General features: G+C 46.8%; 2 protein-coding genes across 2 annotated transcripts in view; both read left to right on the plus strand.

The window, feature by feature from the left end:
* OGG1 (8-oxoguanine DNA glycosylase) overlaps window positions 1-10,553 on the plus strand; it is a 235,649-nt gene extending 225,096 nt beyond the window's left edge. The window contains exon 8 of the mRNA XM_060239346.1: window positions 10,541-10,553. The gene's annotated coding sequence lies outside the window, so the exon portion shown is untranslated. The remainder of the gene's footprint in view (window positions 1-10,540) is intronic.
* The window catches only part of IL17RE (interleukin 17 receptor E), a 45,434-nt gene extending 19,817 nt beyond the window's left edge, over window positions 1-25,617 (plus strand). Inside the window, exons 5-16 of the mRNA XM_060239338.1 lie at window positions 765-888; window positions 2,447-2,586; window positions 3,639-3,707; window positions 5,259-5,325; window positions 10,101-10,288; window positions 12,600-12,647; window positions 14,215-14,260; window positions 18,338-18,495; window positions 18,710-18,778; window positions 19,268-19,319; window positions 20,601-20,708; window positions 23,812-25,617. Coding sequence (XP_060095321.1) covers window positions 765-888; window positions 2,447-2,586; window positions 3,639-3,707; window positions 5,259-5,325; window positions 10,101-10,288; window positions 12,600-12,647; window positions 14,215-14,260; window positions 18,338-18,495; window positions 18,710-18,778; window positions 19,268-19,319; window positions 20,601-20,708; window positions 23,812-24,506 — 1,764 coding nt within the window. The 3' untranslated portion in view covers window positions 24,507-25,617. The remainder of the gene's footprint in view (window positions 1-764; window positions 889-2,446; window positions 2,587-3,638; window positions 3,708-5,258; window positions 5,326-10,100; window positions 10,289-12,599; window positions 12,648-14,214; window positions 14,261-18,337; window positions 18,496-18,709; window positions 18,779-19,267; window positions 19,320-20,600; window positions 20,709-23,811) is intronic.
* Window positions 25,618-25,903: the final 286 nt, after the last annotated feature.

The following is a 25,903-nucleotide window of genomic DNA, read 5'->3' on the forward strand; positions in this document are numbered from 1 at the left end:
AAGAAGTTCCTCCAGTTTGGGACAGGTTGTGGTCTGGCATGGCTACGAGGCATAGGCAGCAACTGAGAGGGAAATTAGCCCCAGGGTACAGCATAGGGATGCCAGCCTCCAGGGATCCCCAGCAATTACACTTCATTCCCAGACTACAGTTCCTGTGGAGAAAATGGATGCTTTGGCGGGTGGACTCTATGGCCTTGTACCCCAGTGAGGTCCCTGTCCTCTCCAGGCTCTACCCCCAAACTTCCAGGGGTTGCCCAACCTGGATCTGGCAACCCTATCCATCATCATGTCAGTGGGCATGGGGGAGACCTGGCAACCCTAGTACAGCTGGAGGATACCTGGGGAAGAAGAAGAAGAATTACAGATTTATACCCCGCCCTTCTCTCTGAATCAGAAACTCAGCGGCTTACAATCTCCTATATCTTCTCCCCCCATAACACACACCCTGTGAGGTGGTTGGGGTTGAGAGGGCTCTCACAGCAGCTGCCCTTTCAAGGACAACCTTTGCCAGAGCTATGGCTGACCCAAGGACATTCCAGCAGGTGAAAGTGGAGGAGTGGGGAATCAAACTCGGTTCTCCCAGATAAGAGTCCACGCACTTAACCACTACACCTAACTGACTCTCTTCAGAAGCTACCCTGCTGAAACTAAGTAGGTTGGATGGAAGCTTCATTTGTGCTGCCTCAGGTTCCAGTGGAATAATACAGTGGTTTGTTTTATTTTTAAGATGGACTCCGTTCTCATCACAGTATCCTTTTCCCTAGTGGCAGCTGCAGTTTGACTGTTTCACAGCAGAGAGTGGCCAGTGGGTTGTTGTCTGGCTGAAAACCCTTCCCCACGGGGCTCTGGTTCTCAACCAAAGCCTTCTGGTTATTAATGAGAATTCAGGTAAGATACAGTTGGTCTTGCAGAGTCTACAACTGTTTCTGTCTCCTATTGCTGGGAGCTCTACAATTCTGTCCTTAGCAAATTCTGTATCCGCAAGTGGGAGTAAAAAGTGCCCATTGATCAGATTACTGTAGGTAAGGTTGAAAATACCTTCCTTGCCACATCAAGCTTACCAGCGGTAGGACTGATGGTGGGGGGAAGAGGGGGAGGAAAATCATGGTGAGCAGAAGGACCTCCAGAGGAAAAGAAATTCTGGGTCAGCCTTGTAAGGCAAAAAGGCAATGCTGAAAAGAGAAAAGGGGGATAAGAATAGATGAACAGCTGGATCCACTAGAAGACTTCACAGCAGGTGTTGGTGGGCCAGATCTATTACCACCTTCCCTTTCCTCAAGCACTTTGTGCTTTGTCTTGAAAGACCTCTCTGAGGATTAGTGTTACTCAGAGGACATCATCTCAGCATGTCTCAGAAGGGTTATGTGTGGTGCGGGGTGCATTCTGGGACCCTTTAACCACAGCCCTTGACATCTCTTCATCCTCCAGTGATGGGAAATCCATCTAGCACTGCTAAGGCTTATTGGAGAGGTCACCTTGGCTTTCCTCCCTCCTTATGATTGTGCCAGCATGACCACCACTTCCTCACGTTCATGTACTATAGCACTGTAGAACAGCTGGACAAGACAAACCCCTCACTTCTTCAAAACAGTTTGTCTAAAAAAAAATGTGTGTGTTTTTTTCATCTGGCACCATGGCTGTATGGCAATTGGATCTTCCACTGGTACAAGCCACGAGCAGCAGAAGGAAAATGAAACAATGATACCTGATAACCTGTTGTTATTACGGCTACCACCACCCCTAGTCCTGTGCTAGTGAAGCACTTCTGATCTTCAGAAAGTAATATTGGGACAAATGTCAGTCCGTTTGAGGCAGAAGAAGGTAAAGAAAGGTCCACTCCATTAACACCTGCTCTGAATGCTTCTAGTGGATCCAACTCCCCAAAAACTCAACAGCATGAAAGGAAGAGAAGAAGAAGAAGAGATTTGATTTATACCCCACTGTTCACTCTGAGTCTCAGAGCAACTTACAAAGAGCTTTTGCGAGAACTGCTCTTGAGAGAACAGCTCTGAGAGAAATGTAACTGACCCAAGGTCACCCAACAGCTGCATGTGGAGAAGGAGTGGGAAATCAAACCCAGTTCTCCCAGATTAGAATCTGGATACTTAACCACTACACCAAACTCCTTTTGTCTCCTGTGCACTGTCTGCCATGGCCAACACAAGCTCTCTTGTCCACCACCATGATCCCTCAAAACCTCATGAATTGAAGAACAATTACTAATTAATTTTGAAATAACATAATTAGATCAGATCATGGTAAAATTGGCTAGTAAGTCAAGCCCTCCAGTCCCAAGTAAGGTGTGTGGGCCTCCCCCATACTAGGGCCTTGGCTGCAGCAAGATGGAATCTGAGAACCATTAGTATCCTTAGCAACCCCCACAAGATAGGAGACCAATCCCAGAGGAACCTTTTCTCCTCCGCCATAGCTTGCTTTCCTTCCCCAGGACCCAAGTTCCACTACACATGGATGCCAGCAGCTCGGGTGATTGAGGTGTCTGTTCCTGAAGGCCCCAATGTCACTGTGCGTCTCTGCCATCAGCTGGCTCTGGAGTGTGAAGAACTGAGCCCCCTTTTCCACAAGCAGGTAGGTCCTTCAGGAGATCAGGAACACAAATTTAAACAGAATCTGTTTAAAAGAAAGGTGGAGGGGACTTGAACCTCCATTCACAGAACTCCTGGTGACTCACCGCCAGGGGTCATTTGGTAGAAAAATAGGTGATGGAGTTCATCCAGGGATTGTTATGCAGCTGCACCTACTATTCAATGGACAAGGTGGTGGAACTCTCAGGAGGAAGTGGAACTCTCAGAAAGGTTCAGGAACTGCACTCCTGTGAGCTCCCACTGAATCAGAGGCCTGCTCACCACATGTTTGAGAAAAAAAACATTTGTCTGAAAGCTGCTTCCAGCCAGAACAGCTAACAGGAACAGAAATCTGCGCCATTATGTGGCTCCTATGTCTGTTTAATGACACCATCTCCCATAATCCCTCTCTTTTGCTGCTTATGTGCGCAGCAGACAGGAAGGCAAGAGATGCTCCAAGGAGATGTGGTCCCTGGGTTACTCCTTGATGTACAGAGCATATTAAAGGAAAGCAGAGATCACAGTTAAGAAGGAAAGATGGAAGGAAAGGGAGCTGAAGGATGAGAGCAGCAGTGTCAGGGCTCATTTTGAGCAGGAGCTCACAGGAGTGGAGCTCCAGAACCTCTAAATTTTATTGTGCTCTTTCTTTCTTACCCCTCCCAAATACTTGTGTCTGGGCTCCATTGTTCAAACCCCCTGTGAGAATTTTGCTGAACTCTAAGATTTTACAAACTTTCTAATATTTTCCCCACCAAAAAAAGGGGGGGGGGGAATAACCAAGACATAAAGCAGATAGATGGAACTCTTCATCATGCCACTGTGGCCACATAGAAAAAAGTAATTTGAAAAGTATGATGGGAGTAAGGTTTTATTATGAAAGTTATAATTTTAGAAGCATTTTAAGGTAGATACTGAGCTGATATAATTTAGTACACCTTCTGGTGATGTCAGGGATGTGTGGCATGTGCAAATGAGCTGTACTAATGAGCTCTGGCACCTCTTTTTCTAGTAAATGACCCCTGGTCAGCGTCTTTTGCAATCCCTTCCTCCCGACAGGCGCTGGTTTCCAGACATCAACCTGCTGCGCTGCCGTATGAGTTCCTGCTGCCTTGTTTATGCATTGAGGTGCGTACATGGGGATACCTCATGTTAGGGTTGCCAGGTCCTTCCTAGCCACCGGCAGGAGGGGGTGGGGAGTTGCCAACTCCAGGTTAGGAAACTCCTGGAGATTTGGGAGTGGAGTCTGGGGAGGACAGGGATCTCAGCGGGGTACAATTAGGGTTGCCATCACTGACTTGGGAAATACCTGGAGATTTTGAGGGTGGAGTCTGGGGAGGCTGCAAGATTTGGGAAGAGGATGGACCTTAGCAGGATATAATAAAATAGTCCACCCTCCAGGGCAGCCATTTTCTCCAGCCGAACTTATCTTGGTCATCTGGTAGGGCTGCCAAACCCCCAGGCCGGGCAGGGGTTTCCCCACCCCGGAGGTTCCCAACCTGCTGGCCCACACTGGGCTGGTGGGGGGAACTTCTCCCGACGTCGCTGGTGCGATGACATTGCCCGGAAGTGACATCATCGTGCCACTGATGCCGCACGTTGGCTGTTCTAGGTGTTTCTGGGAAAACTCTATTGTTTTCCTGGATGCTCTAGCAATTTGGGAGGTAAAACTCTGTGGTACAATAGGTACCATAAAGTTTTTACCTCCCAAATTGTTAGAGCATCCATGAAAACCATCATGTTTTCCTGGAAACGCCTAGACTGGCCGGCACATGGTGACACCAGCGTGATGATGTCATGTCTGGGTGATGTCATCATGCAAAATCCCTTGCTTGAGGCCGTGGGGGACTTGGCAACCCTATCATCTGGAGAGCAATTGTAGTAGCAGGAGATCCACAAGTGCCACCTGGGAGTTGGCAACCCCACAATGCCATAGAGTCCACCCTCCAGAGTATCCATTTTTTCCAGGAGGGACTGGTTTCTGCAGTCTGGAGATGAGCTGTAATTCCAGGGGATCGTCAAGTCCCACCTGAAGGCTGGCATCCCTGCATGAGACTCTCCCCAAGGCTTTCTGGGAAGAGAAAACAGAGATACATTCCTCCAAGGGAGACGGCAACATAAAGGACTTTGCGGGGTGGGGGGAGGTTGGTTCAAGGACATTCAAATGAGCAGTGCTTCAGATTTCACTAACATCGTTCTCTGTGGCTGATTGTAGCTGTTCTGGTGCTCTGCTAGTGTTGGTTGCCAACTCTGATTTGTGAAATTCCTGGAGATTTATGGGCAATACCTGTGTAGGGCAAAGTCTGGGGAGAGGAGACAGAGATGAGTTGTGATTCTGGGAGAATTCCAGGAGATTGGCAAAAGTAGTTACCTCTGAGAGTACTTTCCACCTCACTCCCTCCACATACAATGGCTGTAAGAGCTGGATGCTAGTAATGAGCAGGGGAATTCTATGGGGTGGGAACTTCAGCATACACTGGGAAACAAATTATTCAAAAAATGTGGACTAATCTATCTTTTTTGGGTGGGCTCTTCTGAAACACCCCAGGGTCTCAGCAAGAAAGAAAATGGAGTCCATTTATAAATATTAACCCAAGCAGTGAGATTCCCCCTGTGAACACAGGGAGGCATTAGAAGCAGCCAGCCTGATCCTCCTGTATCTTCTAACCTTTTTTTCAGGCATCATATGAGCACCGAGACAGCCTGCGCAAGAAGAAGTGCCCCTTTTGGGATCAGCCGGAAGCTTGTGAGTGTTACTTTACGAGCCAATCTGCCAACTGGGGCAAGGGCTTGTTCTGTCTCTGGGTTCACCTCCACAATTCTCTTACGAGGGGCTCTGAGCAGTTAAAGGGGAGGAAGGAGTAGTGTGGAAAGTCAGGTTGCTCACTCTTTTATTGTCCTTGATTTTAATTTTCTTTTATCAGCCGATTGATGTTCAGGCATTAATTAAAATCTGAACAGGGCCACAGCTAAACTGCAGGGCATTTAAACTACAGTTTGTTAAGGAAACCCTGCTTCAGTCTTCCACACCACATAGTTTGTTCCTAAACTCCTTTGCTGCCTCTGAGCAGAATCCCCAGATGCTATCCCGAGTACCAAAGCATTACTGTGTGCGCGGCCCACTTACTATTGGACAGATGCAATAAATGGTCAGAGAAGGGGTGGCATCCCAAGTCTCCTGAGAGATTGTTCGGCCACTCTTGACTAAGCCAGCCATCAGCCTCCCTCCGCTTCCTCTGTATTGTTCAGCCATTAGGCTCGCTTGCCAGTTCTGGGTTGGGAAATACCTGGAGATTTTGGGGATGGAACCTGGGGAGGGTGGGGTTTGGGGAGGCGAGGGACCTCAGCAGGTACAATGCTATAGAGTACATCCTCCAAAGAAGCCATTTTCTCCAAGGGAACTGATCTGTATTGCCTGGAGATCAGTTGTAATTCTAGTAAGCCCTAACCAGAGGTTGGCAACCCTATTCCTTAATCTTACTTATAAAAACTCTGAAATGGAAGGGAAACTTTTTGCAGATCTTCCTACTTCCTCTCTGGCTGCTTCGCCACATTCTTTGATTTCTTCTCATGAATAAAATAAAAGATCAGGAAGAAATACATAATCAAGGCCACGTCACTCACTCACTCTCTTTCCCCTGCAAAATAAACAGGTAGGTGGATGTTGAAATCAGTTTCTTTTATGATACCTGCTGCAAGCATCACCTACGTACATATATATTTGGGACAGCTGAGGCATGGGAAAGGGCGTTGTTATGATGGGGATTTTGTAAATAGAATTTTGTAAGTCTAGTTAATACCAGTTAATTCTATTCACCAAGGTGCATGAGGTTTCCTCATAGTTTGCAAGCCCTCCCTCAGGTCTTGTGGCAAAGTTTCTGTGCCCAGTCCGAGGTGCCTGCCACACTATTATCTCTCTTCAGAACCCCTGCAATTAATTTTTGCCAAGGTTTATTGGTTGCTCAAGTGTCACCCCTCCCCCAGCTGCTTGGCAAAACACAAAGACCGATCAAGATCTTCACTGGTCTTTTTCTGCATATCAAGCTGCTGTGAATAGAAGAGAAGGCCAGAGTGGCTTTTTATGGTCAGCTGGCAATCTTAAGAGAGACACAGGCCAATAGTTAGAGAGAACAGATTAGAAGAGAAAAAGAAGAGTTGGTTTTATGCCCTGCCCTTCACTACCTAAAGGAGTCTCAGAGCAGCTTACAGTCTCCTTTCCCTTCCCCTCCCCACAACAGACACTCTGAGGGCTGAGAGGGCTCTTTCAAGAACTGCTCTTGAGAGAGAGCAGCTCTTTCAAGAACCTGTGACTGACTCAAGGTCACTCCAGTAGCTGTATCTAGAGGAGGAGTGGGGAATCAAAGAGTCTGTAGTTTTAATCACTACATCAAACTGGCTCCCAGGGCTATGTGGACCTGTGGTTCAGCAACTGAGACTGCTTCCATTGCCAGGACTCAGACCCAGTATATGGATGCATTTTTCCAAGCATTCAAGGGCTTGTTGTGTTCAAGGTGCCTGCTTGATTCACAAGGAAGAGCATCACTGTGATGCATTGGGTCTAGTTTGTGGGGTTGGACCAGACTGCTGAGCAGTCAGGTTAGAACTCATAAAAGGAAGTACTTCTTCACCCAAAGGGTGATTAACACATGGAATGCACTGCCACAGGAGGTGGTGACAGCTGTCAGCATAGACAGCTTCAAAAGGGGATTGGATAAACATATGGAGCAGAGGTCCATCAGTGGCTATTAGCCACAGCGTATTGATGGAACTTTGTCTGGGGCAGTGATGCTCTGTATTCTTGGTGCTTGGGAGGGGCACAGTGGGAGAGCTTCTAGTGTCTTGGCCGCACTGATGGACCTCCTGATGGTGCCTGGGTTTTTGGCCACTGTGTGACCCAGAGTGTTGGACCGAAAGGGCCACTGGCCTGATCCAACATGGCTTCTCTTATGTTCTTATGACTCTGGTTCAAATTGCCACACAGCTCTTGAGCTTACTGGGTGACCTTGTGGCAGTCTGCCTTCCTCAACCAATGCTGGTTCATGGGATTTTTATTGTTTTTTATTTAACATATAATGGAGAAACTTCTTGGTAAATATTCTGAAAATACATTTAACTACAATTTTCAAACTGTCTTTTGGGAGTTGTCATGTTTTTAATTCGGCTTGAAAGTATATTTTAATGAGTATTTGTCCAGAGAGTTTCATTGTGGGCTGAAGACAGGACAGCAATGATTACAGGAACGAATACACTAATAATAATAATAATAATAATAATAATAATAATAATAATAATAATAATAATAATAATAATAATAATAATAATAATAATAATAATAGAAAAACACTCACAAATATATAATCATCTCAGTCTATTCTGCATCTTTGATCTAGCTGGCTTGGTTCCTATGCCTTTCTTCTGCATTATGTGGAATTTGTTATTTTATTCTGGCTTCGATTAGAAACATTTTAAACTGTTTTAAGCAACTCACCTTGAGCCACTAGGAAAAACAGAATGTAAATGTTTTAATAAGTAATTTATAAATAAATGAACATGCTTCTCTCTGGCCACCCTGCTTTGCTAAAGAATGCTCTTTCTTTGGTACTGCAGTGCTAAGTAGTTTTGCCATCTCCAGCTGGTATGTCATGGAGATCTGGGGTGGTGCCTAGAGAGGATGGAGTTTGGGGAGGGAAGGGAGCTCAATGTGGGTGTGATGCCACAGATGCTGATGTTTCCTCCCAGGAATCTGATCTTTGTAGTCCAGAAATGAAATGTAATTCTAGAGAACTCGCCCCACTTTGAGGTTGATAACTGTAAATGCCAGGCATTTCCACTTGCACAATAGCTCCAAGGTAACTAGTGTGAGAGTAGGGTTGCCAATCCCCAAGTGGGGGCAGGGGATCCCCTGATTTGGAGGCTCTCCTCCCACTTCAGGTCATCAGAAAGCGGGGTGGGGAGAGAGAAATGTCTGCTGGGCACTTCCATTATTCCCTAAGGAGTCCGATTCCCATAGGGAATAATTAAGAATTGATCTGCGAGTATCTGGGGCTCTGGTGGGGCGTTTTTTGAGGTAAAGGCACCAAATTTACAGCATAGCATCCAATGCCTCTCATCAAATCACCCTCCAAGTTTGAAAAAAGACTGGACAAGGGGGTCAAATTCTATGAGCCCCCAAAGAAGGTGCCCCTATCCTTCATTATTTCTAATGGTGGGAAGGCATTTAAAAGGTGTGCCTTTTATATGTGATGGCCAGAACTCCCTTTGGAGTTCAGTTGTGTTTGTCACAACCTTGCTCCTGGCTCCACCCCAACGTATCCTGGTTCCACCCCCAAAGTCCCCAGATATTTCTTGAATTGGACTTGGCAATCCTATGTGAGAGGAGGGTGCTGGACGGCGGAGGACAGCCTTCACAGCTGCCAGGGAACAAAGACACAGGATGCAAGCCAGTCTCTTCCTGCTAAAATTAGACCTTTAGTTGCAAGTTCAATTGGAAAACCAACATTCAGCTGGGGTTTATTGGCATCAGATCACTTCCACAGTTTGTGTCTGACCTTAAATACTTACATGCTAGATTTCTTATTATACATATAGGCAGGAATTGTTGGATTCTTTGTACAGCCAGGAATCTCAATCAGTGTGGCAGAGTGCACTATATACTCACCACGCAGCAACGCTTTGGTATTGATTGTGCTAGAAGACTTACAAAGTTACTATAATATAGTGCAGGGGTGGCCAATGGTAGCTCTCCAGATGTTTTTTGCCTACAACTCCCAACAGCCCCAGCCATTGGCCATGCTGGCTGGGGCTGATACCCCACAGCTTGCCCATCTAGCAGACTTTCCCCCCAGTTTGGTGTAGTGGTTAAATGCGCAGACTCTTATCTGGGAGAATGGGGTTTGATTGCCCACTTGCAGCTGCTGGAATGGCCTTGGGTCAGCCATAGCTCTTGCAGGAGTTGTCCTTGAAAGGGCAGGTTCTGTAAGAGCTCTCTCAGCCCCACCTACCTCACAGGGGGTCTGCTGTGGGGTAAGAAGATAAAGGAGATTGTAAGCCACTCTGAGATTCTGAGATTCAGAGCATAGGGTGGGATATAAATCCAATATCTTCTTCAGCATCCTATAACCCCCACTGGAGGCTGAGGCAAAAGGGCAACACCCAGTCTTTCTCTTCTGACAGAAATAAAGCGAAAAGTAAGGAGAAAGGAACACACACAGAAGTGCTGGGACAGCTGGGCTTAGAGGGCAAGGATAAGTCCTAGGACCTCTATTTTTGCAAATTAAGTGCCAGGAAAAGTAGTGAGAGGAGAAAAGGTGCCATAATGTACTTTGTATGTGTCACCTCTGGAAAGAAGGGTTGCAGCTGAATGTTTTGCATAAGAACAGTCCACTCCCAGGTTCAGTCCTGGGCGTCTCTAGTTGAGCAGAAAACTCTTCCTGAAACTTGGGAAATCACGTGCTGTTCACAGAGCAACCTAAGGCCCTGCTCATTGCAAGGCATATCATATTGTTCCTTCTGCCACTGTAGATGGTCCAGAGTTGTGGTCCTCAACGCTGATCGAGGACTACAGCACCAGCAACGAGGCCCAAATGGCAATGTCTCTCCGCAGCCGTTGTCTGCTTTATCCCAATGCCTCCCTCTGCTGGAAAGAGAGTGCTACTCCAGAAGCAACCTGTTCTGACATCCCCAATTCCACAGCCACCAGAGTTAACCAGGTAAAGGAATGGAAGTCCTGCGATAAGCTCTGCAGAATGGTGGTGGGTGGGCTTTGTGGTTCAGTGAAACAGGAGGTGGAAAGCAAAGAGGAAAGGTTGAGAGAGAGCTGGGGGGTTGGGGAACCAGCTGCTCCAAAGGGCAGTCAGTGTAATGCTGTGATTACTTTGGATGCTGAGTGTGTTGGAAGAAGAGTGGGGTATTTTTAAAAATGGCCTAAATTAATTAACTTTCTTTGAGAATCTTTAAAACAGAATGTAACCCCAGTAACTGCAATTTAACAGAGCAGGAAGGCATGTTCTTGTACGCATTTCCCTTCTGCCCTTTTCCTCCTGGCAGCCCTTTACCTCCCTTCCAAAGGGTGATTAACATGTGGAATTCACTGCCACAGGAGGTGGTGGCAGCTACAAGAATAGACAGCTTCAAGAGGGGATTGGATAAAAATATGAAGCGTAGGTCCTTCAGTGGCTATTAGCCACAGTATATTATTGGAACTGTCTGGGGCAGTGATGCTCTATATTCTTGGTGCTTGCGGGTGGGCAGAGTGGAAGGGCTTCTAGACCCATTTGTGAACCTTCTGATAGCATTGGGGGGGGGGGGGGGTTGGCCACTGTGTGACACAGAGTGTTGGACTAAATGGACCATTGGCCTGATCCAACATGGCTTCTCTTATGTTCTTCCCAGGATTAAAAGAATGCTTGCAGTTTGCATGTAGGAGAAAGATGTGAGGGCGAAAGTCAATAGCCCTCTGTTCCTAAGCTGTTCTCCCCTGTTTAAATGAAAATAGAGTTGCCAGATCCAATTCAAGAAACTGAGATGGAGCCAGGAGCAAGGTTGTGACAAGCACAACTGAACTCTGAGTCTGAAGGGAGTTCTGGCCATCACATTTAAAGGGACTTCACACATTTTGAATGCCTTCCCTCCATTTGGAAATAATGAAGGATGGGGGCACCTTCTTTGGGGGCTCATAGTCCAATCTTTTTTAAATTTGGGGGGTGTTTTGAGAAGAGGCACCAGATGCTACGCTGAAAATTTGGTACCTCTACCTCAAAAAACAACCCCCACAGAGCCCCAGATATCCATGGATTGATTCTTCATTATACCCTATGGGAACCAGTCTCCATAGGGAATTATGGAGTGCCCAGCAGACATTTCCCTCCCCCCCTTCTGATAACCCTAAGGGCCTCCAAACTGGGGGATCCCCTGCCCCCAAGTGTGGACTGGCAACCCTAAATGCAGTTCCTGTGGCTACATTCTAGTTCCACTGTTTAGGATTTATTGTTTAGCAAGTATGAAACCTATCAATTAATGAATGATATATATCATCATGGGGAAAATAATCATGGGAATTTTGCCCTTAGCCTCTGACTAAAGAAGCCCTTTGGGGTCAGGCAAAAGGAAAAACAGGATCATTAAGGGGGAAGTGGTTACACTGTAAAGTAGGGGGTCTTCAATTTTGTCAAGCTTGTGAGCACTGCTAGGATTTTGAAATATACTGCCACCAAATGGCTGCCACAGGACCTGGGGCTGATATAATGGAGGCCACTGTCTCCAGATGGGCACTGCTCCCTGCCTAAAGAGAGCTGATGCCTTTGCATCTCTTCCAAAGCACCTCTTCTCTACTGAGGAGAAGATAGTGAGGATCGGCTCTTGCAGAAAGAGGTGTTGCCTGAGATTTTCTGCTTTACAAAGAGAAAGTCATCAGTCTAGGAGGGCAAGGAATCTTTGCACAGTCCTGGACATTGGAAGCAGTTGGTTAGGAGGATCAGGTCTTTGTCCAGAATTTATGCCCATGCTTTTTCAATGCTCCAGAGAGGATGTACTGTCTTCTCTAGTGTCCGGGGGACAAAATTAGAGTTTGGTAGGCAAGAGAGGAGAACTTGGTAGGCAACCACGGTGGGGGTGGGGAATGGTTACCTCCTTTGCATCTTCTCTTGGCACCCTGGAGCACTTCAGCTATAGGCCCTGGGTCTATAAGTACATGATAACCTATCTGCAAATAAGTACATGATAACTTATTTGCAGGATCAAATGGCTCAGGATTAGAAGTATATGGGTATGTGTTCCTTTCTAAGGAAGAAATTTGCCATGCCCATTAGCTGTTCCCCTCCCATTAGCTTCTCTCTCAGAGAGAACAAGAGAGGACAGTGGTCTTTTGTTAGGAACAGATGTTCATGTGAACATGAATATAACACTTGCCAATTGTATCTGCTTTATACTGAGAAATGTGGCAATATCAGACCCTTGGGTCTTAGAGACTTGAACTGGAAGGGAAGACATAGCCAGACACGCTCTTTCTGTTTCTTGACCTAGATCTACACCTTGGAGGAAGTGGACATACACCCCCAGCTATGCTTCAAGGTGAGACACCCCTCCCCTTATCACAGTCACTGCACCATTGCCCGAGAGCTGCTTGGCCTCTTAGGAGATGGTCTGATCATGCCCCAAACTGCTGGGGAGATCCCTCAGAATTATAGCTGGTCTCCAGACAACAGAGATCAGTTCCCCTGGAGAACATGGCTGATCTGGAGGCTGGACTCTTATAGCTGCTGAGATGCCTTCCTCCCCAAATCATCTCCATGAATTTCACAGCCTGGAGTTGAAAACCCTCTGTCAAAGGCTGAGGGGAGCAATTGGTTTCCATTCCACTCTTGTAGCAGGAACAGGTGGAGAGCACTGAGGTTTATTTGTTTATTTACAACAGTTATATCCCACCTTTCTGGCCAGTCAGGGCCTCCATGTTGGCTGTTGAAAACAGCATATAAAAGGTACGCCATGAAGCTAATTAAACTTAAAACTTGTGCATACACACACACACACACACAGAGTGCAAATTAAAACATAAGGCACGAAATAGGGATCATTGAGGGAACACCAGGCAAAACAAAGTCTTCACCTGCTGGCAGAAGACTGTGATAGACAAAGATTCATGGGAAAGGAGTTCCATAATTTTGACTCTAAGGGATGACTGATTTATACGTCTGAACTTCTTTCCCCCCCTAATGTAATCTGGCCTTGGCTGAACTGAACCAAATATGAGGAAGGCTTCTTAGTCCATGCTGTTTCTCTTTTGGTCCAGAGAGGACACTTCACAACACTCGTCAAAAGCATGAAGGGTTTATCCAAACAAGGATGAAGGCTCTGCATAGTGTTACCCTGTTATTTGCTCAACATGAGAAACAATAGTTTCTGCCCCCCACAAGATTTAGATTGGGCCCAAAGAAGTACTGTCCAGCTGCCAGTGTTGGGAGTGCTAGAATGGATTTTCAGGAACGTTATGAAATCTCCATTGCTGGTGGTCTTTAAGAGAGTAGGTTGGCCAAATGTTAGATTGGGTTAGTTTAAGGGGATCCAGGTGACAGGAGAAGTAGCTGGATGATCAGTAGTACTTCTCTTTATGTGATTGATCCATCCTTGGAGGAGAAGAGGGCAGGTTTTTCCTGCTTCAAGAAGGCAGATGGACTTGGTGATAAGGTTGCCATCCTCCAGGTGGGGGCTGCGGATCTCCCAGAATTACAGAGATCAGTTCCCCTTGAGGGTGGAGTCTATGGTATTGTAGTTTGCTGAGGTCCAGGGGTGGAATTCTAGCAGGAGCTCCTTTGCATATTAGGCCACACACCTCTGATGTAGCCAATCCTCCAAGAGCTTACAAAAAAGCCTTTTAAACTCTTGGAGGATTGGCTACATCAGGGGGTGTGGCCTAATATGCAAAGGAGTTCCTGCTAGAATTCCACCCCTGCTGAGGTCCATCTCTTCCACAAAGCCTGCCCTTCCCAGGCTCTATGCTAAACTTCCAGGAATTTCCCAGCTCAGGTATGGCAACCCTACAGTGGTCCTCAAGGCGTCTTTCAGCTGATGTGATTCTGTGAAGTGTAAAATGCAAGATTTTCACGGGACTCTGCCACTGACTTTGCTCTTTCCTCTCTAGTTTTCCTATGCTAACAGCAGCCACGTTGAGTGCCCAAGCCGGACAGGTGAGTCTGCTTAAGACCCAGCACTAACATTGGCTTTCTACCATGGCGGGGAGAGAGGTTGAGTTCTGAATACTGAACTGGTTATTGAGTGGCTGAGGATTGCACCCATGAAGGTTGTGAGCGCTGGACCTAAAGAGGGCTTCAGTGCCCATCTCTGGTATATCAGAATAGGCCCCACCTGCTGATTCTCAGTGGCACAGTATTTCCTTTGAAGGCTAGATATTGGCAGCCCCAAAGTTCTCTTCACTGAATCTCCAGTTTTGCCTCCGCACTAATCCCAAACATTGTGCTATAGTGTCAAGGCCAACACTTGCTGAAAGGAGAAAGACCCTTTTGCAGCACCAGAACAAAGCAGAGTTAAGTTGTGTCTTTAAGACCAACAAAGTTTTATTCAGAATGTAAGCTTTCATGTGCTCTAAACACACTTCATCAGACAGTAGGTTGGAATGGCAAGCAGTCCTAAATATAGAGAAAGTGGGCAATGAATCAGCATGCAGAATCATGGAAATGTCCCTCAGCAGATTAAAAGAATCACAAGCCGGGCCTAGCGACTGCCAGCCTGTGTCCACTGGGCTACAACAACAAAAGCAGTAATAAACATCAAAATAGCAGATTGATGTCCATTAAGTATCCTGCAATAAATGATAGTCTGCTTTGGGTTAAAAGAAGGGCATACGGTTCTCAGAGGCTTAATTTAAACATGTAACACATATATTAAAACATCATTCTAGTATGGACTTACTGGTTACCTTTACAATTGCCAAAAATGACTGAGAGTGCCTTTCCATACAGAATTTTGCTTTTGCTAATCAGATACCGGTCATTCAGTGTATTTCTGTTAGCATGTTAGAGTCGGAATTAAAGTAGAAAGAAAAGGATGAGCAAAGCAAAGGACAGTGAACCTCTGTGTGGTTCGGTGGTTAGAATATCACCCCAGTCCCAAGGATACCTGGGTCCAAATCTTTACTCTGACATCACACTCAGTATTGCGCAGTGGTTAGAGCAGGGGTGTCAAACATGCAGTTCAGGGGCCGACTCAGACCCCCAGAGGGCTCCAGTCAGGCCCCCAAGCAACTGGCTGTCATTGGATCTCAAGACCTGCTAGTAATCCCCGGGCCAAAGGAGGCCCGTCTGAAGTCAACCAGAGATAGGGCCTTTTCAGTCATAGCCCCTTGCTGGTGGAACCAGCTACCGAAGGAGGTGAGGGCCTTGCAGAACCTTGTTTTTTCTGGTTTTATAGTTTTAATTATTGTAAATTATTGAATGTGTTTTAATATTTATTAATTTTATTGTTCTGGTATTTTATGTTGTGAGCCCGCCTCGGTGGGGAGGGCGAGATATAAATCGAATAAATAAATAAATCTGTTTCCTTCTCCCTATATCTTGCTTTCTTCTGCATAACAGCTTGCTTTGCACAGGAGCTACAGAGCAAAACCTCTGTTTTCTCCATTGGCCAAGACTCCTCCCTTGGGAAGGAAGGGGGGAGGAATAGCTTGCTTTGCCAGGCTCTCTCAATTGCATAGCAGAGCTACTGAGCCAAGCCTCTCTTCTATTGGCTGAGGCTCCCCCCACCAGTCCCTTGGGGAAGGCAGGAGAGAGCTAGAGCTGCCTTTGCCCAGTTCCCTACATCCCATGGGAGAAATACAAAGAAAACATCTTAAAAACCAATGAGTGCTAACATTTTAAGCATGTTTTAAGTTTTTTAGATATATATTTGTGTTTGTCTGTGTTCTTTATATCTCTGCTGCCTAATCTTAAATAGGTACACACATGGTCTGGCCTGATATGGCTTGGTCCAACAAAGTCTCATTTATGTCAGATTTGGCCCCCATAACAAATGACTTCAATACCCCTGGGTTAGAGTGTCAGTTTGGGAGCTGGGAAATCCAAGTTCTGCCACAAAGTATGCTGGGTGATCTTGGGCCAGTCACTCTCTCTTTTGGCCTAGCCTACTTCACAGGGTTGTTGTGAAGATAAAATAGTGAAGGGTAACTGATGTACGCATCTGTGAGCACCATGATGGAAGAGTGGGATGAAAACATAATAGACAGTAGCACTTTGATAGTCCACAGCGGTCAGGCTAGTGCTGCAATTATGCCAAGAAAAACAGCACAAAGAACACTGGAATTGATAGCAACATTGTCTACTATAAGGAAGTGAAGAAATAATGGAACCATCCCTGCTATGCTGACGTTGTAGGAAAGGTCAAGTCCCGTAGCATCTTAAAGACTAACAAAATTTGTGGCAGGGTATGAGCTTCTGTGCTGCTCCCCTTTGGTGTACAGTGCTGTGACTCAGTGGCAGAGCATCTGCTTGGCATGCAGAAGGTCCCCAGGTTCAATCCCTGGTATCTCCAGTTAAAAGGCTCTGGCAGTAGGTAATGTGAAGGACTTCTGCCTGAGGCCCTGGAGAGCCACTGCCAGTCTGAGAAGACAGACTGGACCAATGGTGGACCACTGATGGACCAATGGTGTGATTCAGTATAAGGTAGTTTTCATGTGTTCATGAGTCACTGTTCACTTCTTCATACCCTGCAACAAAATTTATTAGTCTATATGGGATTACTGGACTCTTGCTTTTTTCTACTGCTACTAACAGACTAACATGGCTACCCATCTTGATCTATGCTGATTTTGTTTCACAGAGATGTGCTAGGACATTGGTAGCCAACCCAGATGTTAACGCAATCACTTCCTTAGCTTAACTACTACAAATCATGAACTGCTGAAGGCAAAGAGTTTCTTTCTATTGGTGGACAGTTTAAAGCAAGACAAATAACATTGCTCACAGGGGGGTGTTTTCTTTAATGAACATTTCTTTTCTTTAAGGAACACTTTCCCTATAAAGAAAGGTTAAAATGCTTGGGGTTTTTTAGCTTGGAGAAACGTTGACTGAGAGTTGACATGATAGAGGTTTACAAGATTATGCATGGAATAGAGAAGGTAGAGAAAGAAGTACTTTTCTCCCTTTCTCACAATACAAGAACTCGTGGGCACTCAATTAAATTGCTGAGCAGTCGGCTTAGAATGGATAAGAGGAAGTATTTCTTCACCCAAAGAATGATTAACAGATGGAATTCACTGCCACAGGAGGTGATGGGGGCTGCAAGCATAGCCAGCTTCAAGAGGGGATTGAATAAACATATGGAGCAGAGGTCCATCAGTGGCTATTAGCCACAGCATATAGTTGGAACTCTCTGGGGCAAGTGATGCTCTGTATTCTTGGTGCTTGCGAGGTGCAACAGTGTGAGGGCTTTAGTGTCCTGGCCCCACGGATGGACTTCCTGATGGCTTCTGGGAGTTTTTTTGGCCACTGTGTGACACAGAGTATTGGATCGGATGGGCCATTGGTTTGATTCAATGTGGCTTCTCTTATGTTCTTAATATCAGCATTTGTTCTGCAGAATTTAAATTTAAAGCCCTTTGTTTTGTTTCTGCCGGTACTTCAGAGCTGTTATTCTTAAGACTTGCATTTGCATTCTTAGTGCCAAAACCAGATTATACCCCTGAAATCACGGGAGTGCAGAATACACATATCCTGGGTTTTGCTGCACAGCTAATGAACTTTCCCTAAGAATCCCTAGGTATGGTTTAAAAGAAAGGAATCCCATTTTTTTATTTTAAAAGAAAGAATTGTACCTAATTCTCTGCTATAAGATGCTATCAAAGGAGTCTTTACCCCTTCCTGTTGCACCAAGAAGCCACTCTGTGGAGTGAGGGTCTATCAAGAATGATATGGGTTGTAGCACAAGCAACTGCATCTATGCATAGTTTGCTAGTGGGCACAGGAGTAATATAGAGATAGAACAAGTGGGTATCAGCCTTGAGTCTTTTTGCGAAAAGCAGATTTTGTAAATGCTAAAAAAAATTGTGTGTAAGCAACTTTAAGCATAGCTGAAAGTGGGTTGTGTATGTATATACAAATAATATGGGATGCACAAGGATATGTGCCACAGAGGTTGCACCATTCCTGTGTGTATGTGTTTTTAAAAAAGCTCCATCTTTTTAAGGATTGCAGAAGTGTTATTAATGGGAGTCGTTCAGCCACCTGTCATCTCTTTCTGCTCTTCCCCTCTAGGCCCTGCCTGGAACGTATCTCTCAGTGTCAGCTTCCTACAGGTCCACTTGCATTTCCACTCCCGTGTACCAGCCTCCTTCAGTTCAGCCTTATGTCAGCAGCAGCAGCCGCCTCTGGGCGAGTGTGTGCCAGAACCACCAATCTATACCATCACCCATGTATGTGGCTACTGGAGAAGAGACAGGAAAGGGAATCTGGGGTGGGGAATCAGAAACTCTGCCAGCCAGCACGGATGAGTGAAAAGGGGCTGGGTATGTGAGTTTCAGCTGGGAGTGGTGTGGCCACAGACAATACCATAAATTTGATGTCTTCTTCTTCTTCCTCTTCTTTCTCCTCCTCCTCTTCTTTTTATTTATTATTATTATTTTGCAGCTGGAGGGACGGGGTACATGGGATTTGGACCTTATCCTGCCTTGGCGGATCTCAAGGAGCTGTGTACTGGTAAGGCTCAGCCCCAGCCTCTGTATTCCAAAATGTAATCCACCGAGAAGAGAACCCAAGTGAGCAGGTTGAGCTGTGCAGATCCTCAAGAGACCAGTTTCATTAGACAGCTACTTAACAATAGAAGAAGAATTGCAGATTTATACCTTGCCCTTCTCTCTGAATCAGAAACGCAGAGCGGCTTACAATTTCCTATATTTTCTCCCCACACAACAGACACCCTGTGAGGTGGGTGGGGCTGGAGAGGGCTCTCCCAGCAGCTGCCCTTTCAAGGACAACCTCTGCCAGAGCTATGGCTAACCCAAGGCCATTCCAGCAGGCGCAAGTGGAGGAGTGGGGAATCAAACCTGGTTCTCCCAGATAAGAGTCTGCACACTTAACCACTACACCAAACTAGCTTTCAGTGTGCAAACCAAAGCAAACTCTTGCCAGATCCAGGCTGAGTGCCTCTGTCTCCAATATGAACACCTTCTTTTTCTTCTTTGGCAGGTCTGGCGTTCTGATGTGCGCTTCACTGGCAAACAGCTCCTGTGCCCAGATAGTAAGTCATGGGGCCATGGTCAATTGGGAACATGATGGCTATAAAGAACAGGTCCTGGTTTTAAGAGAGAGAGTAACAGTTTGTATCACATCCTGCATTGTAGAGATGGGGCACCAGTGGGTTCTGTTTGGTGTGTTTCTATGTGGAAAAAGACCAAGACATTTTCTGGAAGGGGTGGAAAGCAGTGTTGGATCCTGTTGGAAAGGGCTAGAGCAGGGGTGGCCAAACTTGCTTAACATAAGAGCCACATAGAATAAACATCAGATGTTTGAGAGCTGCAAGACATGAATGTCAGATGTTTGAGAGCCACAAGATGGAAGGAAGGAAGGAAGGAAGGAAGGAGGGAGGGAGGAAGGAAGGAAAGCAAATGGATGGGGGAGGGAAGGAGTGGTGGAAAGAAAGCAACTTTAGCTTCAAATGCATTCCCCAAGCTGCCAGCTGGCTTGGAAAGCCACACAATATGTTTGAAAGAGCCACATGTGGCTCCTGAGCCACAGTTTGGCCACCCCTGGGCTAGAGTGAAGTTTTGCTCAGGAGGGTGGGAGACATCCCAGGCCTCTTTTACAGAGGCAAATCATAGTTCATATTCTTTTATGCCAGGATGAGGAGCTGTTCAATGAAGGGCGGGGGGAATCAGGACCCTCCCAGGGAAAGCAGAATGGAACTTCAGAGTGGGTTGATTTGGTGCTAGGTTTCCACCAGGGCTGCCATTTCCAGCTTGGAAGATTCCTGGAGATTTGGAGGCAGTGCCTGGGGAGAGCAGAGCTGAAGAAGGGCTGGAAGATATAAAGCCATAGCGAATGTGATTTCCTCCTGGGGAACTGATCTCTGTAGTTTGAAGATGATGTCTGGGAAAAATCTACACCCCAGTGGGTGATTGGCAGCCCTAGGTTCCATTATAGGATTGATTATAAGCAGGGCTTTTTTTGTAGAAAAAGCCCAGCAGGAACTTATTTGCATATTAGGCCACACACCCTGATGTCACCATTGCCAAAGAAGCCCAGCAGGAACTCGTTTACGTATTAGGCCATACCCCCTGACACCAAATCAGCCAGAACGGCGTTCCTGTGCGTTCCTGCTCAGACGGGCGGCATACAAACGCATGTATATGCACACACTAGAGAGGAGAGACACCACCATAAAGATGTTTCAACTGGAGGATGGGTGATATTCAAGAAAGCACACACAATTTTTTTTTTAACTGGACAAGCAGCAGAAATGGCTTTTTTGGGTGTGGGGTTTGCACATCCTCTTTCTAACCTCCTTCTCCTTCTCTGCCAGTTTCTCGCAAGTATTGGGGACTATTGGCCTTTGGACTGGCCCTAGGACTGGGATTGCTGGTGGGCATCATCCTGCTGATCCACTGGGGCTTGTGCAGGTTCCGTAGAGGTGAGGAGTACTGGTGGGACTGAAGGATGTTGCATTTGGGGTAGGTGTGGGATTCAGGGATCTGTAAGACTGGTGCGGAAAGCCAGATAACGCAGAAAAGGGCAACTAAAATGAGCAGGAAGCCAGAACATCTTTGCTGTCTGTTCATCAAATATATTGTGGTGAAATAATTTGGTGGTGGTCGGGCCAAGGGGCTTGACCGCTTCTTCCCTCTAACGGCCAGCCCACCTGGCCCCAGCTCTCTCTGCACTCTCTCTCTCCGGTTATTGCTCTCCCTCGTCACTGTTGCTCTCCTGCTTTCTGTCTAACTGCCACTATCTCACTGTCCCCTTCTCTCTCGCACTGCCATTTTCTCTCTCTCTCTCTCGCTGCCACTCTCTCACTGTCCCCCTCTCTCTCATGCTGCCATTCTCTCTCTCTGTTGCTCTCTCCCTCACTGTTGCTCTCTTGCTCTCATGCTCTCACACTTTTGCTCTCTCGTTTTGCACTCTCTCTTCCCCTCGCTGTTGAGCTCCCTCTCCCCCTCGCTGCCCCCCTGCCGCTCTCCCCTTGCTGCCCCTCTCTCTGCCACTCTCCTGTTCTTTCTCTTGCTGCCCCCTCTCTCTGCCGCTTTCCTCCTCTCCTCCCTTCTCTCTCTGCTGCTCTCCCATTCTCTTTCTCTCACTGGTCCTACATAGGGAAGGGTTTTTTTTAAATAGAGCAGCCTGTGCCCCACCCTCCTCCCCATAGCTACGGGCCTGGGGAACAGTGCAAGAAGAACAATCTGGCAAATTCAGGGTGGTTTAGAGGAAACAGACCATAGGTGCTCTGAGGCTGAAGAAGTCAAGGGAGTGATAAAGTGGCCAGATCTGGGGGCTAAGGCATGGGCCCCCTTGGGAAGAGCAGCTAGGGGTGGGGTGTTTAAGCTATCACTTTTTGCAGTTTGGTATACTTCTCTTCCTCCTGTCCTTCCTCTCAGGTGCTGAGGCCAGCATACCTAGCTCTCCCATCCTCCGTATTATCCTGACAACCATCTTGTAAGGCAGGTTAGGCTAAGACAGATTGACTGGCCAGTAAATTTCATGGCACAGTGGGAATTTGAACCTGGGTCTACCAGCTCTAAAGTCTACACCAAACAAACTCTTTGTGTAAGAGTGAGGTTGCACTAATTGTAAATAGGGAAATGCTACCACATAGGAAGAATTTCCTATCATTCTCAGCCGACCTTTTCTATGAAGCCTCAGCATATGTTATTAAATTTGCATCTCTTATTTTCTTTATTATATTTCTGTTCCAACATGTATATGTCAGCTCCTTGGGTGCATTTATGGTGCTTTAAAATATATAATAGTGATAGTTCTTCACTGGTTGCCCATTCTTATGTATGCCTATGTGAGTCAGTTAAGTGCACGGATACTTATCTGGGAGAACTGAGTTTGACTCCCCACTCCTCCACTTGCAGCTGCTGGGATGTGGATCAGCCATAGCTCTCGCAAGAGTTGTCCTTGAAAGGGCAGCTGCTTGTAAGAGCTCTCTTAGCCCCACCTACCTCACAGGGTGTCTGGTGTGTGTGTGTGTGGGGGGGAAGGTTAAGGAGATTGTGACCACTCTGAGACTCTGAGATTCAGAGTATAGGGCGGGATATAAATCCAATATCATCATCTTCTTCTTCTTCTATGTGATGAAATAGTGAGAAATCTTCCCTAATGGAAATTAAACCACACCAGGAATGCATTAATGGTACTAGAATTTGGGTTGAGGCTGTCGCTCAATGGCTGAGAATCTGCTTTGCATGTAGAAGTCCACAAGCCCAGTCCCTGGCCTCTCTAGTTAGAAGGATCAGGTTGTAGGTGATATGAAAGACCTCTGCTTGAGACCCTGGAGAGCTGCTACTGGTCAGAGCAGACAATACTGACCTTGATGGACCAATGTTCTGCCTCATAGGGTTGTCAGCTCTGGGTTGGGAAGTATCGTGACTTTGGGGATGGAGCCTGGGGAGGGCAGTGTTTGGGGAAGGGAGGGACCTCAGCAGGATATAATGCCATAGAATTCATCTTCCACAGCAGCCATTTTCTCCAGGGGAACTGATCTTGGTTGTGTGGAAATCAATTGCAATAGCACACGAGCTCTCCAGGTGCCGCCTGGAGGTTGCTACCCTAACAGCTTTGTATGTTCAGTTATTTATTTACTGAAAGTATTTGCATCCCATGATCTCGGGAGGTCCCAAGACCTCTTTCCCCACAAAAAGTGATTGAGAACACTGCCATTATTGTAGATTCAGGTGGGCAGCCGAGTTGATATGAAGCAACAGAACAAAATTCAACTGGTATGGACTGGCAGGGCTTTTTTTTTGGTAGCAGGAACTCCTTTGCATATTAGGCCACACACCTATGATGTATCCAATCATCCAAGAGCTTACAGTAGGCCCTGTACTAAGAGCCCTGTAAGCTCTTGGAGTAGTGTCGGATTAAATCCTGCGGAGGCCCCTGGGCAGTCGAAATCTTGGGGCGCCCCTCACAAATTATCTCAGAGTCTGAGTACCAGCCCTGCCACATAGCCTCCGCTGAAGCCTGCAGGTACCTTCTCAACAGCCCCTTTTACTAAGCTGCAGGGGAGAGGCAGAGAAGCAAATTTGGCAACAACACCAGCAGCAGCCGTACCAAGCAAGTTGGGCAAAGAGCAGCTCAGTTGCTGGCTGCACGTGCAAGCTGGGAGGGCCGCAAGCAGGGGGAAAACGGGGGGGGGAGCTGACCTGGAGCCCCTAAAGGTGTGGGGGCCCATAGGCCAGCGCCTACTTGGCCTAATTGTTAATCTGGCTCTGTCTTGGAGGATTGATGTCTTGGAGGCATCAGGGGTGTGTGGCCTAATATGCAAAGGAGTTCCTTCTACAAAAAAAGCCCTGTGACTGGTAACATCCATTTCAATGTAGCTGAAGAAGTGTATGTGCATACGAAAGCTTATATCTTGAATAACACTTTGTTGGTCTTGTTCTATTGCCATTATTGGTTTCTGATAGGATCAGGTGGTCAGTACGGCAGGCAATAAAGAGGAGCGTTCTCGATGCTGAGGGAAGATGCAGTCTCATACCAATCAAATGCAAACACTGTCTCCTTTCTTTTCCCAGATGCCCCCAGCAGAGGCCACTCCCATCCCATCCTGTTGATCTATTCCCCTGATTCAGAGGAACACAAGCAGTTGGTGTGTGCCTTTGCTGCGCTGCTGCGCTCAGCGCTGTGCTGCCCTGTGCTGCTGGACCTCTGGGAACTGAGCCACGTGGGGCGGCTGGGCATCTTGCCCTGGATGTACGCCCAGCGAGAACAGGTCAGCCAGCAGCAGGGGCAAGTGCTGGTCCTGTGGAGTGCTGGCAGTGCTTGTGCCTATGGACTGTGGCAAGGGAATGCAAGAGCTGGCCCCCTGCTGGCCCCAGAGCCTCATGACCTGTTTGGGGCAGCCATGGCCTGCTTGCAAGGTGAACTGCGTGACACATCAGGGGTTGCCCGACAAAGTGACTGGGTCATAGCCTATTTCAGCAAGCTGTGTGGACGACGGGACATTCCCCAGGCCCTGCGCTATCTCCCCCGCTACCGCCTGCCTCAGGAACTGCCTGACCTAGTGAGGGTACTGCAGGGCCCTTCCAGTTCAACTCCTGGTTGGTTCCATGCCAGTGCCAAGTCCTTAGTACGCCGCCTACTCCGGGCTGAGAAGAGGAAAGGCCCACAAAGCCGGCCGCATCAACCCCGGAGGACAGCCACGAACAGGCTTGCAGGCTCTCTCTTCTCTCTTGCTCATCCCAAACCACACAGGCCAAATTGCACTTGAGCAATCGCTAAGAAATGTACATCTAGGGAACAAGCACAGGTGGTTCAGTGGACCTGCCTCACGGATTGTGCGTGAGTGGCAGGACATGGGAACAAAGCAGGCCTCAGAAAGGTGTGCTCCATTATAGAACCTAAAGTCCAGGTACTTGTAGCCTGCTGCTCCCAAGATGAAGGCCAACTCAGCCTAGTATCCTAAGATAAGAAGAGGCTGCCCTGTAAGCCAGCTGGTCCTGCCCTCGCATGGTGGCCATGGCAACTACTGTCATACCAGTGACAGAGCACTGTAAGATGATGCTAGTAGCGTAAAAGCTGGAGAAAAGGTTGGAAAGTTGGTTGTGCGGAAAGAGGGATTTTTTCAATAGTTGTATTGTATGTACACGGTAGCCAGGTACAAAGACTGTAGGCTGTTTTGGCTCACCGTTTTTTTGGATCACCAAAAAATTCTTGAAAGAAAAGGAACACAATACCTTGTTATTAGGAGCCAAGTGGCACTTCGAAGGCTAACAAAATTGATTTTAGCATAAGTTATCATGAACCAGACCACATCACAAAATGGTGGGCAAGCTTTCAAGTTCCTCAGAACTCTTTGGATAGGATGTTCCGTACAATGCAACAAAAGCATTGGGGGAGAGGAGATAAAAATACATGATGGGAAAGCTGCAGTCTGCAGCATACAGAGTCTGGAATGGAATGCAAAAGACATTTCAGGATGCACCATGGCTATTGTGATAGAGAAGCCAGCAAAATGGCCATTCTCTTTGAGAATATAAAAGAGAGAGGGCAGAAGGTAATGCCAGTCACACTGAGCCCAGCTGCTCCTTCCAGTGGTAAGAACCAGGGAAATGTGCCTACAACTTGATAGCTGAATGGGAGAAGGTTGAGACCATACGTTGTTCTCTCTGACAAACTCCACAAGTCATAAATCCCTTTGATAGCTCCTGTTCGGCTAGAAACAAAGCTAGAAGTGTGGCAAACGGGAGGGTGTCTTCATTTTACTGTGTGCATTCCAGATGTCAGGGCTGGCTCTCACTTGGGGCCCTACGTCTATTTTTTGTTTATGTGATTTTTTTTTTGTTTGGAATAGGGTAATAAAAATAACTTTTTTAAAAAAGGCAAAGGTCATGCTTCATTTATTTACAGTGCCACTCAGCTTTGAAAGGGTGACTTGTTTTGCACTGTTCTGTGTAAGCAGAACTTCTCTATTATGGAACCTAGTGTGTGCGGGTATTGCAGGGCCCTACCAATTCCTTTTATATAAAGAAGCCTCTTGGCCTTTTGCCTTTGATGATAAGAGAACTTCACAGACTTTGTTTGCTCAAGAGGCTGAGGATGGAAGGGGTTCCTGCAGGTCCCTACCAGACAGCTTCCAGCTGGTTTCTTATTAATCTTATTGTGATT

Source organism: Heteronotia binoei, chromosome 5 (genome assembly GCF_032191835.1).
Source record: "Heteronotia binoei isolate CCM8104 ecotype False Entrance Well chromosome 5, APGP_CSIRO_Hbin_v1, whole genome shotgun sequence".
NCBI lineage: Eukaryota > Metazoa > Chordata > Lepidosauria > Squamata > Gekkonidae > Heteronotia > Heteronotia binoei.